Genomic DNA, 18,990 nt, shown 5'->3' with positions numbered 1-18,990 from the left:
CCATGAGGATGAATGAATAGTTGTTCAAACAGTAAACTAGGAAAAAAGAAGCTGAACCTATTGCTGAAGAAATGTTTAGTCAATTTAAGGCAAAATCCATAGAGGCAGCAACAAGTTAGTCTACAGAAAATAATATGCTTTTGCTTTGTTCATGCTCTGCTAAACTCACCATCACTTTTATTTTAGCAGGAAGATGATACTATCTACACAAACAGCTCGGTTGAAGTTTTCAAAATCCCCAGAGCTTTTAAACTTTTTTATGAAAACGAAACAATCTGCAATATTTTCCTGATACCCACAAAAATGTTGATCTCTTAGGATTTTGTTTAGAATATAAACTGTTTAATGTGACAGTTCCGTTCTCTCATACTACTCAGTCAAAAACTTTATTTTCAATAGCTATTATTGTCATAAAGACAGAAACAATAGTTGACCCAGGGATGTACTTGAAGTGATTGGTGATCATGTGACCTCCAGGTTTTTTAAAATGAAATTATGGCGCTTTTAAAAGAGAGTTTATTTTTAAAAGTCCTTGTACTACTATGAATACAGAACAAATGCTACACTGCATAAAAAATGCAAAGTCTGAACATCCAAGTTTTCTGGGAAATAAATCCCTGAGGGTGACACATCAAAAGCAGAACTCTTTCAAAACAGTGTAATCTAGATGATGTATGGGAAATAACTGATATGACAAAATTGGTCATTCATAATAAACTTCAATGTAAACCAAAGTTTTAACAAGTTTAACATTAAACCCTTAAGAGTTCAAGGTTGCAAGAAATACATTAGGATACCTTCTAAGGTAAACCATTAATATGACTCTGAAGTACTGATCTACATACACATGGAAAGCCTCTAGTGATTGAACTCAACATTTATAGTGAAATGAATATATGTCTCTTTTTTGTAAACTACTTTCAAATACCATTTTTGTTTTGCCATTTTAGATCGAACTCTAGATCCATTAATGTTTTTGCAGGGTCTAAATTATATCCCCTCCTATACATCTGTTTCAATTCCATTTAACTAAATTTAGTCTGAAGAATATTAATTTTGTATTACATTATCTCTCGATTCACACCTATCAACAGAATCAAGGCTTAGTTTTTTTTTTTTTTGCATTTATTTGTCCCTTAATTCGATTGCTAATTTATTTTCTGCTACTCCAGCAGAAAATACAAGAGGTCATTTTTTTCTGAAACCCAGGAGCCTATTAATCTTCTTGCATTACAAATTCTATATCAAGTGTTCTATTAAAAGTGACAAGAAACTCCAACGTCTGTTCTCTAGCCTTGGCAAGGATCCTTCTTCTGATTAAAATGTTTAAGCCAACTTCTTTAAAGTGTGTCCTCCTCCTGATTCCAGTACCCTACCATGAAAGCTTTCAGAAATAAAAAAATGTGTGTGAAAGTTAAAGGAGCTCTCTCCGGTGTGCACAGGACAGTTTCTGCCACACCCTAGCCTCCGAGTCATCCCTATAGGCAGTAAAAGTTCTGCAGCATAAAATCACCGCGGTGCTACAAACACAAAGAAAGCCAACAATCAATATAGTGAAAACGTGTATGTTCACAGTTTAGCACTACCACTTCTTCCTACCTGTAATCGTTATGGTCCCCAGCATTTTAAAACAACTCTGATGACAAGAAATGTTCTCCCCAGAGTATGACGTTCCCTTATTTCTGTCCTGTGAAGACTCAAGTGTAGGCAAAACAGCCTAACAAGAGCGCACCGAATCCTGATTCCACTGCCTATAAGGAAAGCAAACCGAAGTCGCGTTGCAGGCAGCAGAGCAGTCCCTCTTGCTTGACAGACAGCCCTTTGTGGTTCATTCAGCTCAGCTGTTCGAGGACTATAAGCAACTGACTCGGGTGGGTAGGTCATGTGGTTCATTTTAAGGAAGACCCCTCCCCTTGCCCACTCCAGTTCTCTTGCTGGCCAGCAGCCCGCATGTGGAGACCTGGGAATTGTTTAAATAAAGGCTGCTGGAATACACTTTAACTCTTTTGTTCCCATTATTTTACTTCTTTTAAATCTTTATGTCAGAAAACACTCCCCTCTCCCCCATTGTGTTTCCTTTAGTCCTCCCTCCATCCCAAATACCAGCACAGCATTTAAAATGCAGATATACTATTTTGAATTGAGTTACTTAAGACTTCTCAATTTAAAATAAAAGGGTGCAAAGGGAAAAAACAAGCCCAAAACACTTCCTCCACTTTCAGGCTAGCTTCCTCACTATGGGCTGCCTGCCTCCCTATCTGGGGAAACACTCTGCTAGATGGGACACATCTACTACTGATGTGATAGAAAGTTGTTACTCATTTTCTTAGCAGAATAAATATATTAAAAAAAAAAAAAAAAACCCTCAAGTATCTTGAACACAAAAACATTAGATCGCTGATCTCTGCCCCTGCCCCCCAAAAAGTCTGTTTAAAAGCCAAGTGCATCTTACTGTTTAGTATAGTAGAAAAATAGTTTTGTATTTGTTATTATCTATGAAGCTCTTTTGGCCTCTCCCATGTGGTTAAAAGACACAGAGGAGACTTTTTACTTGGAAATCTCTACACAATTTATTTGTAAAAGTTAGACCAAATTTTCCTGTCAAGAAGGATAGATGGGGGTTGCCTCTGTCCCCTTCCCACTTGCAGAAATCTGCACCCCCAAACCTGATGATTCTTTATCTCAATCCCACAAGTGTTACAAGTTTCCTGCTTGATTCTTTTTCTTCTGTCCTTTATTTTTGGGTCTTTTTTTACACATGGAGTCTATGTTTAGATCTTAGCACCTTGAGAGCTATGGGTTCCAGGCTGTATTAATTTTTCTTATTGCCCCATCCATGTATCTTCAGGAGCTGCCATGGCCAGCTGGGAGTTTCTGGAAGTGGGGCAGTTAAAGGCAGAGGGCATTTGGTGCTGGGGTTTAGAGCTACTGTGGCAATAGCAGGCCTCTATCCAAATAGATCCCAGGAAAACCCTTCCTTCCGCCTCAGTTTCGTGGTTCTTTATTTCTGGTTTTAAATAATTTCCAACAATAAAAGCAAAGGAACATCAAATTGGGATGGAATGTAGGGAACTTTAGGGCAAATGAGTGATGTTCCTCAAACTGAGGGACATTTGAGAGGTATTGCTGAGGCCCTGCCTCCACCCCTTCTTTTCATACAAATCCCAGATCATATGGAAAACACTCTGCATGGGGCAGGCATGATGATGATCAGCATTTCAGAAATGTAGGTTTTTACTTGAGAAACTGGCTTCCCAATAGTTGGCAGTGCAACTGTGTTTAAGATGATGCCATTAGTAGCAATACTTTTCATTTTGTGTGGGATTTTTTATTTCCTCTCAGTGCCTATAATAAACTTCATTCCAATCCCACCCCTTCCAAAGAGCAATTCTCTGGAAGTCTTTAGATTATGTTTGTTCTCCCCTTTAATACAGACTTTATCATCAATTAGGCCCAATCCTACTTCTGTTGACTTCAGCAGGAATTAGGTCCAAATAATGGAACACCACTAGCACAAGCAGAAGAGAAGAAATTAAAAGAGAATTTGTAGGATTTATAAGCCAAACCACTCAAATACAAATTCTTTCATGCTGCCAGTTACGAGTAAGGAAAAGACTGACCAATTTGGTCTCCTATAGCTATTTTGGTTCTGAGAGGAAGTTCCAGTCTGTTGTTCATCAGGCATTCTAATGTAATAATTTTCATATCTTTTAAGTGCCTGGTTTTCAGAGTTTCTGAGCATCCACAACTCCAAATGAAATAAATGAAAGTTTCTGGTGCTTAGTATCTACAAAAAACTGGCTCTTATCAATGTTTTGTTTCTAGAGTCACAAGCTCCACCTACTGAACAGTTATATGACTTCTGATTTCATTACACGCTACCTCTGTTCTAATTTTTAAGACATACCTTAAAAGTTTAATGTAATTTTCCCCTCCATCATGCAAGGTGCAGAGATTACCCATCCTCAAGATGAACCTATCCATTTAAAGTAAAGTCCAACAAGAAACACCCAGTTCTTACCATCTGTGAAAGATAGTTATAAAATGAGGAAGCCAAATACAACATCGATCCAAGTGAAATGGACAGTTGCTGAATTTGGGAGCAAAATACTGATCTTCATGAATACTTAGTGCTCCATCATGGAGCTAGGCAAACTCTCACACAACTCTGCATTCTTTACAATCCATTTAATAATTAAAGGAATGCAAGGCTGTTGATTGGATTTGCTGATAATTACTCTTTTGTAAAGGAGGAAAAGGTAGAGTAGAGTAAAGAGGAGAGAATATGTACTAGTAGTCAATGGAAAAAAACATAGTGGTAAGGTAGCACTTATTAAAATGGTTAAAAGCTTGTTTAATTTGTTTTTATGTTGTAAACCCATGGAAACAGAGCATGGCTGACTGTCAAAGAGCTCAATTTAGAGATAGTCTACTTTGATCTATTTTCTCTAAAGTAATCAGGGACAAGTTGTGGAGTTCATCTGATTAGTTACTGTGTCTGGATTTACAACGATAAGAGACTATCAATCAAGATAAAAAAAACCCAAAGGATCCAGAATAAAAACAAAGTATCTGCATACAATACAAATGACCCCCATTATGTTAATTAAACAGATTTGTGGTAAATCATTGCCTTTAGAAGATTTTAAAACCATAAACACAAACAGCATTTTGTCCTTCCTAGATATAGTTTTTAAAATATTTTTTAATCAGGGAACATTTATGCAGAATGTGTGAAAAATGTTTCCCAAGGACTGGTCTACACACACAATCTGTCACCGAAATTACTAAATGAGTTTTAATTCACAATTTTGTTGTTTTGGTGAAAATCTGTAAGGACACTTATTTTGGATTAAGGCCTGATCTACACACAGTTTTTGTATTGGTATAACTATGTTGGTTAGGTGATGTGATGTTTTTTTAACTGAGTTATATCTAGACAACCTCAAGTATGGGAATAAACTAGTGTGGGAATAAACGATACCGTGGTCTGGCCTACACTAGGAATTTACTTTGGTACAGCTACATCTCTCAAGGGTGAGAAAAATCCACATGCCAGGAGACATAGCCATACTGATCTAACCCCTTGTGTAGACAGTGCTAGGTCGACTGAAGAATTCTTCCATCATCCTAGCAACGGCCTCTCGGGGACATAGATTACCTACACTGATGGGAGAATCCCTCCTGTCGGTGTAGGTGGTGTCTACAGTGAAGCACGCAGTTCTTACCATTTTACCATGGAAGATGACAGTTGTAAAATAAGGGAGTCAAATACAACAGAGACCCATGTGAAATGGACAGTTACTGTAAATACATGTGGCATATAGATTTGCCTTTAGGACAACTTCAGAAAATAAGGTATGGACATTCAGCTAATAGTGAATAAAATTTAAAAAGTTTAAGTGTAGACATAACTTGTATAAGCATTGGTATAACAGCATTCAAACTCGGGGGTGTACCATTTATCTGTACAGTTTTGTACCATTAATTAAATTGGTATAGTCAAAGAAGTACATAACATTAGTGTGCAGGCAAGACTTTAATTTAAATCAGACTAATTGATTTAAAGCACTCAATCGAAAATAACAAAAGGTGTGAATTAAAACAATTTAAAGTATTGTCTAGACAAAGTTGCACGGATTTAACTAAAAGTGTGATTTTTAAACCATTTAGTTAAACTTTTAAACTGATATAAGTATCAGCAAATACAATTGCAAACTTGATTTATATTGGTTTAAGTTGTATCAGTAAATTTGCAGGAATTATCTAAATTATATAATTTGTTTTAAACCAATTTCCGATTAATAAAATTGATTTTTAAAGTCCTTAATTATATCAGTAGCAGTTTATTGTAAACAAGCCTTAATGAGTGTATTTCTCTTTCCTTGATGACTTTAGGGACATTCTTTCTGGCTTTCACATTTGGTCCCTTTTTCTCAATGTAACATGTTCATACAACTTTTACTTTTGAGGAGACTCCACTATTGGAAATGCAAGGAAGTGATCTCTATATTTAAAGATTAATTTATAGTTTACGTGAATCTGTTGTAAGTGTTTTGATCATAAAAGGCTTGATTTACACATTAGTGCTTTGTTTCCTCTAAAAATATCATGGTATGAGTTTACTTTAGCAAGTTTTGTTGTTTAAAATTTGATGGATAATTTTATTGATGAGTGAAAATTATTGAAAGGTATTGTAAAAATATGAGCTGAACTGATATATTGCCTTCAGTAACCATTCAGATACAGGAAACTCACAGAAATATTTCATTCATTGTACAGATTTCCCACACATGCTAAAAATATCTATATGTGGCCAAGTTGTCCAATATAAAGTGCACTGGCTCAAACTATGAAGAATTAGATATTTATACATACAAGAGAAGTTTATCCAACCCAGAGGCTGAAAAATGGAAGAGATGTTTCAATTTTTCCCCCTTATAATCCAGAACAGCCAATGAGGTGGCACATAGATTTGCTTTTAAAACAACTTCAGAAAATAAGTTACGGACATTCAGCCAGTAGTGAAAGAAGTTTTAAAAATTTTAAATACATTTTTCCTAAATATAATTTTAATATAATAGCAAACAAATAATGCTCTCTCTCTCTCTCTCACACACACACACAGACCCAGAAAACTTGACCCTTAAGAGTAAAGGCACTTAAAATGTAGGGATAATTATTTTAAAAGGCTACCAATTATACTGTTTATGAAAGAAATGTTACACGTTATGTTGGTGACAGCTGACTAAATGAAAACCAGACTGAAGTTTTTATACATTCACTACAAGAAAGGACAGAAACACAGCATTTAAATCTCTCATAATTAGTTTAGGGAAAATAAATTTTAAACCCTATCTTTAAGGATTCCAAGTATCTTGTTTTGTAAAAAGAAAGTCTCAAAATGATATTGATTTTCAATATACTAGCATTAATCTATAAAGAGAACACTGTCCTATTACAAACCTTTTTTTATCCAAAGTTTACCTTTTTATTAAAAGATAAAGAGCAATTTCCTTCATGTGTATACAGGATTATAAACATTCTGTCCAAGTAAAATTAATGCCTGTATATACGTGAAAAGCAAAATTTGAATGAGTAAGGAATGCAGGCACCATATACAGCAGATAAAATACTGTGGGCAAAATCTTAGACCCAATGGGAGTTTTGGCATTGACTTCCGTGAGGTCAGGATTTTATTCTGTATATCTTTCTCCAGAACTCTGCTGTACAAGATGTGTTCAAAACATACGGAATATGGACAATTCCCACTTACACAACAAGCTTGTTATTACATTGTTTAATCTGAGAAAAGCAAATGGTATCAAGCAAAACACTGTGCTTTACGTAATCATTACAATTCATTACATATGAGCAGTTTTCTACACATTCTGTATAACAGGAGACCATTTTTTTTCCAGGTATTATTTTTGCACCTTTTCATTATATTTTCTTTATTAGATGCCTTAAAAGTTGTTTATCCTTCCCGTATTGCTCTATAAAAATCTGCTATCCAAGGCCCTGATCCTGCAAGCCGCCCGGCAGTAGGGTCTCTATGTTAATGAAGAAGTCTGCCCGCATGAACTTGCACGACTGGAGCCATTAGTATTCACTGAGCTCGACAGAACAGTGATTGACCTGGGGGTGTGTACAGAGGTTTGAGCAGAGTTTGGCCAAACAATGTGGGTGGGAACTAGCTGTGTTAGTAGAACAACTGTAGTGGCCTAGCCTCGGATCCTGTGAGAACCAATTATGACCTCCCTCCAACACTGACCAGGCAAATAAGGCTGTTTGGCTACAAATATGCTTAAACCATTTTTAAGTACAGTTCTTAAATTCCGTTGTAAGGTCCATATAGATCTAGCCACAACCTATCTATATTTTATCATTAAATTTGTAGCTCTACCACACTTGCAAGTATTGGCAACTCTAGTATTTAATGCTTTTCATAAAGCCCCAGCTCTTTGAATCATATGATTATCTGAGAATCTCAGCTTTAATTTAAAAATAAAAAGTATGTTTACATGTTGTGATTGCAGAGATAAGCTTGACAATATGACCCAAGTGTAACCTAAAGGCTCTAAACCCAGAAGCAAATAAAAAGAACCCCAAAACTGCTTATTAAAAATCTCATGATTTTTAAACTGTCAAGCTTTTGGGGCCTAACTCATTAAGTGAATGCTTGGAGTTGTCAATACTGCAACCTGTTTCCATGGCCTGTTAAGAGACATGGATCCAGAAAGCTTGCTTGCTATAGAGACAGATTATGGTTGTTTTTGTTGGTATATCAATGGTAGTGGGGATGGGGAAATGGATAAAGAAGTAAGCTAGGATGAACACCCTCCCATACAAATACCCCTCCATGGAGGCAGAGCTTGAGTACGTAGAGACTGACTCCAGTTGCTGCTAAAGATGCAGCGGCACTGGGGAGCAGGATAGGCTCCACATCCACCTCTGCCAATCCTGCATACCAGAGGGAGATATTGCACAGATACTATGACTGTACTAAGAGAACTACAAAGGTTTTTCATTTTGATTCCTTTGTTCTCTGCATGCCTTTGACAGGAAGGGAGCAGAAAGGCCTTCATTTTCAAACGAAAACACAGCATGTTTGCTAGCCTTCCTCACCCGTCAACTTTGTAAATTATTCTCTGGCTACAAGCTCTTTTAAAAGAATATTAAGAGCAAGTCCTGGCTCTGTTCCAAATTATGTTTAAAGCTCGGTATATTTTTAGGTTGATAAAATAAATTGTGCGGATTATCCTTGTCCAAAATATCATAACTTCTCCCTATACAGTCTCACTCCCAAATACAATAAAGTATTATCACTTGGGGAAGGAAAACTATTTAAAAAACAAAAGTTTTACAGGACCAGAGTATTAAATATGTTGCACTTTTTAAAAAAAGAGAAAATAATGTCACTATTTCTGAGAAACTAAAATATTCAACTAAACTAAGCCATCTCTGAAGGGCTCTTGGAGTCCACACGTGTCTGCTATAAGGTTGTGTACAATGGATTGCTTGCAGTTTGTGGTTACAATTGTCTTGAACTCTGAAGTTTAAATTATTTCCTACTAAACATTTAGAGTAAGCCTTTTTCCTCATTATGATACATGTTCCAAAGAAAATCAATTACTGATGTTAAATATATGCCATTGCACTGCATGTTTGTTTGTTTTTTAAAAACATGGGGTTAACCAGACATTTGTTATGCATATACATAATCCTGTCAGGTCAATTAAAAGGTTTGTCTTAAAATTAATTATGTTTTGCAATAGTGACACAGTTTTTCCCAGACCAAACCTCACTTGGAGATTTCTGCATTAAGAATCAGAACACCTTCAGATTTTGGGTCTCCTGTATTCTGACCTGTCTTTCTCTAATTTCCCACCACTCTTAAGAATTTTCACATATCCCACTTCTCAAGCTACAATACAACAGCACCCTGACACAAATCCTGCATCTGAAAGAGTTAGTAGTCCTCAAGGCATTGTCTAAAAAAACCTTCAGGCGCTGGTTTTGCATTGCTGGAGCTCCACCAGTGCTAGCAATGGGGGAAGAGAGAGGAAAGTATTAGTACATAGACCCACCACTGAAGTTTTTAACATGCCATTGAGACCTGCTATAAACAGGGCTAGATAACACAGGTAAATTGTAAGGTTTTCAGAAAGAGATCAGTGCTGTAAATGCAGCCCAAGACTGATGCAACTCCTCACCACTAAGGAGCATGCACATGTATAATAGTCAGTTACTGTCTTCAAAGAACATTTAGGGAAAGGGGGGGAGGGATAAACAATTTTGTTGTGTGATGATTCCAAAAATATATGTAGGGCAAAGGCCATATTTTTATGTCTTGTACAGTGATGACCACATTCTCCAGGGCTAAACAGCTGAATCAGTGATATTGGCAGAATGAATAAATTGTACCTGAACTACTAACTATGGTATGTAACAAATCAGCTTCTTTACCAGATGACTGGAGGATAGCTAATGTGATGCCATTTTTTTTAAAAAGGGCTCCAGAAGTGATCCTGGCAATTACAAGCTGGTAAGCCTAACTTCAGTATCAGACAAATTGGTTGAAACTATAGTAAAAACAGAATTATCAGACACATAGATAATATGATTTATTGGGGAAGAGGCAACATGATTTTGTAAAGGGAAATCATGCAATACCAATCTACTAGAATTCTTTGAGAGGGTCAACAAGCACGTGGACAAAGATGATCCAGTGGATATAGTATACTTAGATTTTCAGAAAGCTTTTGACAAAGTCCCTCACCAAACACTCTTAAACAAAGTAAGCGGTCATGGGATAAGAGGGAAGGAGCAGAAATTGGTTAAAAGATAGGAAACAAGGGGTAGGAATAAATGGTCAGTTTTCAGAATGAAGAGAGGTAAATAGTATTGTCCATCAGGGGTCTGTACTGGGACCAATGCTGTTCAACATATTCATAAATGATCTGGAAAAAGGGGTTAGTTAAGTCCAAAGCAGATTGCGATGAGTTACAAAGGAATGTCACAAAACTGGGTGATTGGGCAACAAAATGGCAGATGAAATTCAGTGTTGATAAATGCAAAGTAAGGCACATTGGAAAACATAATCCCAACTATACATATTGTGGCAGGGTGCGCCTGTCCCGCCCTGTGGATCCTGCGCTTCAGCGGCTATGCCAGTGGTGCGGCAGGGAGGGGAGTGAAGGGGGGGGACCCGGTCCCGCCCTCTTCCCTGGACCCCCGACCCAGGGACCCTGCGAGGAGTGGTCTCGCCCTGCTTAGTCCTGGAGACCTACTACCTTCCCTGGGTTGCTTGTCCGTGGCCCCCCGGCCTGTAGACTGCTCCCTCGTACCGGCGTGAAGGGTTGTGGTGTCTTCCCTGGCTGGAGCCTCTCTGTCTCGGTATGGTAGCGGCAGTGGATGATAGTCCCAAGCCCTGCAGCTACAGTGGCAGCAGGGCAGGGCAGGGCAGGGCAGGGCAGGGCAGCTCCTCTCTGCTCCGCTTTGCTTCACTTCGCTCCTCTTTGCTCTGCGTTGCTTGCGTTGCTCTGCCTCCTCTCCTCTGGCTGTTAACTCCCTTTCAGCCTCCTTGGCCTGCCTGAAATGGAGGCTTTTAACTGCTGGGGCAGCTTCTTTGATAGGCTCCAGGTGGCCTAATTGGCCCAATTGTCTTCAATTAGCCCCAGCTGGGTTACCCAGGGAAGAAGGCTTTATGGAGCCTGGGGCTAATATACATGCCTTCCAGTACCCTTTCATAGCCCTGCGGTCTGGCTCTGTCACAATATAAACTGATGGGGTCTAAATTAATTTACCACTCAAGAAAGAGATCTTGGACTCATTGTGGATAGTTCACTTAATGTGCAGCGGCAGTCAAAAAAGCTAACAATGTTGGGAATCATTAGAGAAAAGGGATAGATAATAAGTTAGAAAATATCACATTGCCTCTTTATAAATCCACAGTATCCCCCAATCTTGAATACCGTTTGCAGACCTGGTCGCCCCATCTCAGAAAAGATAAACTGGATTTGGAAAAATTACAGAAAAGGGCCACTAAAAGGATTAGTGGCATGGAAAAGCTTCCATATGAGGAGAGATTAATAAAACTGGGACTTTTCAGTTTGAAAAAGGATGTCTAAGGGGTGATATGATAGAGGTTTATAAAATCATGACTGGTATGGAGAAGATAAAAAAGGAGTGTTATTTACTCCTTATAACACAAAATCTAGGGGTCACAAAATAAAATTAATAGGCAGCAGGTTTAAAACAAACAAAAGGAAGTATTTCTTCAAACGATGCACAGTTAACTTGCACCTTGCCAGAGGATGTTGTGAAGGCCAAGACTATAATGGGGTTCAAAAAAGAACCAGATAAGTTCATGAAGGATAGGTCCATCAATGGCTATTAGCCAGGATAGACAGGGATTGCTATTTGCCAGAGGCTGGGAATGAGCAACGGGATGGATCACTTGATGATTACCTGTTCTTTTCATTCCCACTGACGCAGCTGGCATTGGCCACTGTCAGAAGACCGGATACGGAGTTAGATGGTCCATTGGTCTGACCCAGGATGGTCATTCTTATGTACTTCAATTCCTAAACAAAACAGCTCTGGGAAGTCAAACGACTAGCCCAAGTGCTAATGAAAGGCTATGAAAATAGTATGCCAGTTTCAAGAAAAATATATATAAAAGGGCAGATGACTCACAGTCCCTGATAGTTACTGTTTTTAGGAGAGAAACAGGTTTCAAGTTAAAAATGCTTTATCTACATGAGAAGCTATGTAAATGTTGACAAAATATAGGATGAAAAGGACAGAACCTCAGGTACTGTAGCTGTCACAGGCCTCGTCTTCGCTGCTACAAAAAAAGGATTTTTTACCTTGGGGCAACTAAGGTGTGAGAACTATCTTGAGGTAAAAACGTTATGAAGACAAAGTACTTCAGTTTTGTTGCGAAGTAAACTAGGCAAGTTCTGCACTGTGCCCCTATCTAGGGTTGACCTCGATAAAGTGTCTGGTCTTCATTGGGATAACTTGGGAATGTGTTAATTACCCCAAGGAAACAAATACACTTATTTTTTAGCAGTGAAGAGCCCACAGATGTAGACACCTGGTGGAAATACATCCCTGCCCTATAATCCCTTGTGTTTGTGCCAGCTTTTCCTTTTTTTTGCTGTATGAAGTCTTGTTTGTTTGTATGTTGGAACATTTTTTCTTGTTTTCCACTTTAAAAATATAAAGAAATTCAAATTTTATCTTCCATGGTTTTGCTGTGGGGCTACTTAATGGATTGAGAAAACTTTAATTGAAGGATCAGTGTACAAAATCTTTAACAACAATCTTTTCCTTGAATTGTATGGCGTGTGTTAGCAAAAAACAAGAAGGAGACACAGTATTGGAAATTGCAATGCCAGATATTTACTGTACTGAGCAACATCAGCATTAGGCCACAGCTTATAAATTATGGTGGGGGAAAGGAGGTAGAGTGTCAGGGTGGGATTTTCAAAGGCAGAAATGGCAGTTAGATGCCTAACTCCTATCACGCTTTCCATGGGAGTTAGACAACGAACTGCTATTTCTGTCTTTGAAATCCTCGCCTTGATTGTTTGAATTTGTCCACACACTACTGCCGGACACTCAGACTAAATCATGTATTTAGTAGGCATCAAAACTGTTATTCTGCCATTCTACTGCACACTTGAAATTGAATGATATTTATTGGAATGACCTCCTTGACAGTTGGGGGAAAAAAAGCTTGAATCTCTCCATAGCACTTATTCCAAGTCAATACATTCAAGGCTGGAAATCTGCCACTGATAATAATTATCTGAGCCCTAATCTTCCCCCAGCTTTCAGGAGTCAACTCCCAAAATCTCTTAATCAGGCAGCTTTAATTTTGCAATTAAATTAAAGATGTAATACTGTTTTTCCTTCCCATGAAAGCTCTTTGTGCCTTTCCAAACAAGGTTCTCCTGGGTTATCATCCAGGAGAAATCAGCATATACTACCATTTAAATGATCAGTCTTCTTTTCCCTTACTGGTGTAAGTCTACACTGCACATTCCTTTCAGTGGTGTGTAGCATACATACATGGTTAGCTCCCCTAGCACAGGTATAAATAGCAGTGTAGACAGTGAGGCACTGCTAAGGTGATTAAAGACACCTGAACCTTGAGGGTATGTACTCAGGAATGTACTCTACAAGGCTCTCTGCATGCCCAAGCAGTGCCTCTCTGCCTACAGTGGTATTTATATCAGTGTACTGGTCCACTGTCTCCCAAGTGCTGGAGACTGTCCTTGCCACAGGATGCTTTCGGAGTCTTTCTCAACTGCAGGGAAAGACTCTTGACAACCGCGAGCTGCCAGAACCAGCAACTTCCTGTGGCAGGGAAAGGCTCCAGAAGCTCCCTGTTGCAGGAGTCTTTTCCTGCAGGGGAAAGTCTCCTGCAGCTCTCTGTGGCAGGATTCTTTCCATGTAGCAGAGAAAGTCTCTGGCAGGTGAGAGGCAATGGGGAAAGGCTCCAGAAGCACTGTATGTAAGAGAGCACTATGACTGCTCTGAGCTCCAGTATGAAATTGGAGATAAGTCAATTGAGTGTCTCTGGGTTAAGCTTAGAAGCAAGAACAATAAGTGTGATGTCGTGGTGAGTGTCTGTTACAGACCACCAGACCAGGAGGATGAGGTAGATGAGGCTTTCTTTACTCAGCTAGGGAAAGTTTCCAGTTCACAGGACCTGATTCTCATGGGAGATTTCAATCACCCTGACATCTGCTGGAAGAGCAATACAGCAGAGCACAAACAATCCAGGAAGTTTTTGGAGAGTGTCGCAGACAATTTCCTGGTGCAAGTGCTGGAGCAACCAACTAGGGGCCGTGCTTCTCTTGACCTGCTGCTCACAAACAGGGAAGATTTGGTAGGAGAAGTAGAAGTGGGTGGCAACCTAGGCAGCAGTGACCATGAGATGGTCGAGTTCAGGATCCTGACAAAAGGAAGAAAGGAGCACAGCAGGATACGAACCATGGACTTCAGAAAAGCGGACTTTGACTCCCTCAGGGAACTGATGGGCAGGATTCCCTGGGAGGCTAATATGAGGGGGAAAGGAACCCAAGAGAGCTGGCTGTATTTTAAAGAGACCCTATTGAGGGCACAGGAGCAAACCATCCCGATGTGCAGAAAGAATAGCAAATATGGTAGGCGTCCAGCTTGGCTTAACAAAGATGTCCTTGGCGAACTTAAATGCAAAAAATAAGCTTACAAGAAGTGGAAGCTTGGTCAGATGACTAGGGAGGATTATAAAAACACTGCTCGAACATGCAGGAATGAAATCAGGAAGGCCAAAGCACAATTGGAGTTGCAGCTGGCAAGGGACGTGAAGGGGAACAAGAAGGGTTTCTACAGGCATGTTGCCAACAAGAGGAAGATTAGGGAAAGTGTGGGCCCCTAAGAGAATGAGGGAGGCAACCTAGTGACGGAGGATGTGGAGAAAGCTGAGGTACTCAATGCCTTTTTTGCCTCTGTCTTCATAGACAAGATCAGCTCCCAGACTGCTGTACTGGGTGGCATAGAATGGGAAGGAGGCGAACATCCCGCACTGCTGAAGAAACAGGTCCAAGACTATTTAGAAGGATTAGACATACACAAGTCCATGGGGCCGGATGCAATGCACCCGAGGGTGCTGAGGGAGTTGGCTGATGTGATTTCAGAGCCATTGGCTATTATCTTTGAAAGCTCGTGGCAACAGGGGGAGGTCCCTGAGGACGAAAAAAGCAAATATAGTGCCCATCTTCAAAAAGGGAGGAAAGAGGATCCGGGGAACTACAGACCAGTCAGCCTCACTTCAATCCCTGGAAAAATCAAGGAGCAGGTTCCTAAGGAATCCATTTTAAGGCACTTGGAAGAGAGGAAGGTGATCAGGAACAGTCAACACGAATTCACCAAGGGAAAGTCATGCCTGACCAACCTGATTGCTTTCTATGATGAGGTGACTGGCTCTGTGGATGTAGGGAAGGTGATGGATGTGATATACCTTGACTTTAGCAAAGCTTTTGATACTGTCTCTCACAGTATTCTTATCAGCAAGTTAAAGAAGTATGGGTTGGATGAATGGACTATAAAATGGATAGAGAACTGGCTAGAGCATTGGGCTCAACGAGTAGTGATCAATGCCTCCATGTCTAGCTGGCAACCGGTCACAAGCGGAGTTCCCCAGGGGTCGGTCCTGGGGCCAGTTTTCTTCAACATCTTTATTAATGACCTGGAGGATGGGGTAGATTGAGTTTGCGGATGACACTAAGCTGGGGGGAGTGGTAGATACCCTGGAAGGTAGGGATAGGATACAGAAGGACCTAAACAAACTGGAGGATTGGGCCAAAAGAAATCTAATGAGGTTCAACAAAGAAAAGTGCAGAGTCCTCCACTTAGGAAGGAAGAATCCCATGCACAGCTATAGACTGGGGACCGACAAGCTAGGCAGCAGCTTTGCAGAAAAGGAGCTGGAGGTAACAGTGGATAAAAAGCTGGATATGAGTCAGCAGTGTGCCCTGGTTGTCAAGAAGGCTAATAGCATATTGGGCTGCATTAGGAGGGGCATTGCCAGCAGGTCACGGGAAGTGATTATTCCCCTCTATTCGGCATTGGTGAGGCCACATTTAGAGTATTGTGTCCAGTTTTGGGCCTCCCACTACAAAAAGGATGTGGACAAGTTGGAGAGAGTACAGCGGAGGGCAACAAAAAGGATTAGGGGGCTGGAGCACAGGACTTATGAGGAGAGGCTGAGGGAACTGGGCTTGTTTAGTCTGCAAAAGAGAAGAATGAGGGGGGATTTGATAGCGGCCTTTAACTACCTGAAAGGGGGTTCCAGGGAGGATGGGGCTAGGCTGTTCTCGGTGGTGGCAGATGACAGAACAAGGAGCAATGGTCTCAAGTTGCAGGGCGGGAGGTCTAGGTTGGACATTAGGAAAAAGTTTTTTACTAGGAGGGTGGTGAAGCACTGGAATGGGTTACCTAGAGAGGTGGTGGAATCTCCATCCTTAGAGGTTTTTAAGCTGAGACTTGACAAAGCCCTGGCTGGGATGATATAGCTGAGGTTAGTCCTGCTTTGAGCAGGGGGTTGGACTAGATGACCTCCTGAGGTCCCTTCCAACTCTAATATTCTATGATTCTATAAGCTTCCTGCAGCCAGTGCCTATCCCTGCTGCCTCCCATCTACCAGAGCCTTTCATTCATGTGTAGCTACACTCAGCAGTGCGGACACCACCTGCTTTTCCACTATGGCGTGTAGCTACAAATACTCTACACACCACCGCAAGAAGTGCGCAGTGTAGACAGCTTTAAAAGAAACATTTTTCACATGGCCTCTGTTGGGCATTCATTTGGGCCTTGGTGCCTTCAAGAAGTAGCCTTATGATAGACTGTTTGCACTGATCCACAGCCAGGCCCACCGACAGCACTTCCGGGTCCCAGGGCAGAACAGTCAATGGCCTCCCTAGAAAGGGATGGCTCAGGTCCGAGTGGGCTCCTGCCAGAAGTTTTTGCTGATTTATTATGTGCTACCCAGGTTCCTGGGTGGCTGAGATTACTAGTGAACCTGGGAAGCTGAGTAGCCTATACCTCCTCCTCAGCTGCTTGGGAACATGAGGTTTTTAAGCTGCGGCTTGACAAAGCCCTGGCTGGGATGATTTAGCTGAGGTTAGTCCTGCTTTGAGCAAGGGGTTGGACTAGATGACTTCCTGAGGTCCCTTCCAACTCTAATCTTCTATGATTCTATGATTAAGTTTGGCTCAGAAGAGGGGCAGAGAGTGCAAGTGGCAGGGGTCTAGGGTGAAGGGTGGGTATGGAGAAGAGGTGGATACGTATCTATCCTCCCCTCCGCCTGGGCCCTTTTAAATCGCCAGGCCCCTGGGCAATTGCCCCCCATGCACTCCGCTATTGGTAGGCCTGCCCACAGCCCAGTCTAAACTCCTAAAATAATAACAAAAAACACTGATTAAGGGACAACATTTGGATGTTGCTGTTTCATTGTTCAAAAAAAGGGCTGTATAGAATATCCTCAGAGACTGAGAATGGCAAAAGATAAGACTCCTTTGAAGGAAAAAGAAGTGTGCTACTAAAAAAGAAATACAACATGCATTAGTATTTCTTTCAACCTTGTGCTTTATTTTTCCTTTTCAAAATCCACCAGGACTAGCAGAAAGAACCCAGAAATGGTTGTCTGTCACAGGCCAGATAAGTGAGCAGCAGTCCAGTAGCTAAAGGGGCAGAGCACTGGGCGAAATAAGGGGGAAACAGCACAGAACCACGGATGACATCTTAGTGGAATTGCAGAAGGAAATGAGAACAATGACCAGCATATTAAATAGAGCAGAAGAGACAAATTCAAAGAGGATAAAGCTCATAATAAGCCTTCAGGGCTGATACAGAGATAAGATCTCTGAGCCATAGGGAGAATCATGACAGAGAGATGAGACTATGGGTGTGTGCAGGGAAGCCATGAGATTGTAGGAGCTCTGTGAGATAGCTCACGCAGACTACATGCCTGCCTCAAGTACCTCAGTATGACCCTCCTCATACACACAGGCAGATTCATCTACAGTGGCACATCACAGAACAGCCTCAACATGTATTAGATTGTCCCATTTTCTCCTCTTCCCTCCCAGTTCCACAGCTAGACTATAGCTAGGATAAGAGAACATAAACTGAAATATACTGCATATCCACTCTTCACACTGCCTGCCAGGAGATTGACTATGTATGTTTTTGTTTACATTTGTTTTGGTCTGGTGCTGCCATATATAGTTATTGCAGCCAGGTTGCCTGTTTGTTGTTAAATAAAGTTGCTTTTCTATCTCTTCGTTGTGATGTTACGTGACAAATTGATATTATATGACATTAAGAACAGGGATATTGAGTATGGTCATCCTGGCAATGATATGGAAAAAAAGAATTTATTAACCTTCAAATCAAATTCATTAAGCAGAAAATGAAAGCCTAACATTCCCTAGAGATGATACTATTTTCTAACCTCCAGAATCTATTGTATTTACACATATGCATCTGAGTAACATTGCTCATAAATTAACGTACATTATCCATCAAAACACATTGACACATACAGTAACTAGCAACTTACCACAGCAGAAATGCAAATAGTACATTACCTCTCCTCAGAACAACAACTAACTGTCTTAGAACTGACAGTGGCATAACAAACTTTTGGTGCATGTCTGGCTACATATAATCAGCACCAAGGTTTGAGACCCCTACAATCTGTTAAACAATTAATCCTTGCTTTCATAAATTTTATGTAGAATGTAAGAAGTGGTGACTACTTGTCTCCAAATGTATTGACTCGATACACTTCCTTCTTTCTATATGCAAACAGTAGGAGGAAGACAGTATCTCTAATGAAACCAGAACTGAATAAGCCTCAAGGGTTGTGCCTGGACACACAAATTTACCAATTTTAGCCTCGATGTAAAGACACCCTGTGAACAACAG

General features: G+C 40.4%; 1 protein-coding gene across 3 annotated transcripts in view; it reads right to left on the bottom strand.

Moving 5' to 3' along the window:
• Positions 1–18,990, bottom strand: part of AKAP12 (A-kinase anchoring protein 12) — a 130,759-nt gene that overhangs the window by 27,254 nt on the left and 84,515 nt on the right. The window contains exon 1 of one of the 3 annotated variants that reach the window (XM_067542412.1): positions 1,600–1,856. The exons of the other annotated variants lie outside the window; for them this stretch is intronic. Within the exon in view, the coding sequence (XP_067398513.1) occupies positions 1,600–1,624 (25 nt within the window). The 5' untranslated portion in view covers positions 1,625–1,856. Of the gene's footprint in view, positions 1–1,599; positions 1,857–18,990 lie in introns of those variants that run through there. 3 annotated transcript variants of the gene reach the window in all.

This window comes from Emydura macquarii, unplaced genomic scaffold (assembly GCF_026122565.2).
Source record: "Emydura macquarii macquarii isolate MOO-44397 ecotype Brisbane River unplaced genomic scaffold, CSIRO-AGI_Emac_v2 contig_705, whole genome shotgun sequence".
Taxonomy (NCBI): Eukaryota; Metazoa; Chordata; order Testudines; family Chelidae; genus Emydura; species Emydura macquarii.
This window is presented reverse-complemented; position numbering and strand designations above follow the sequence as displayed.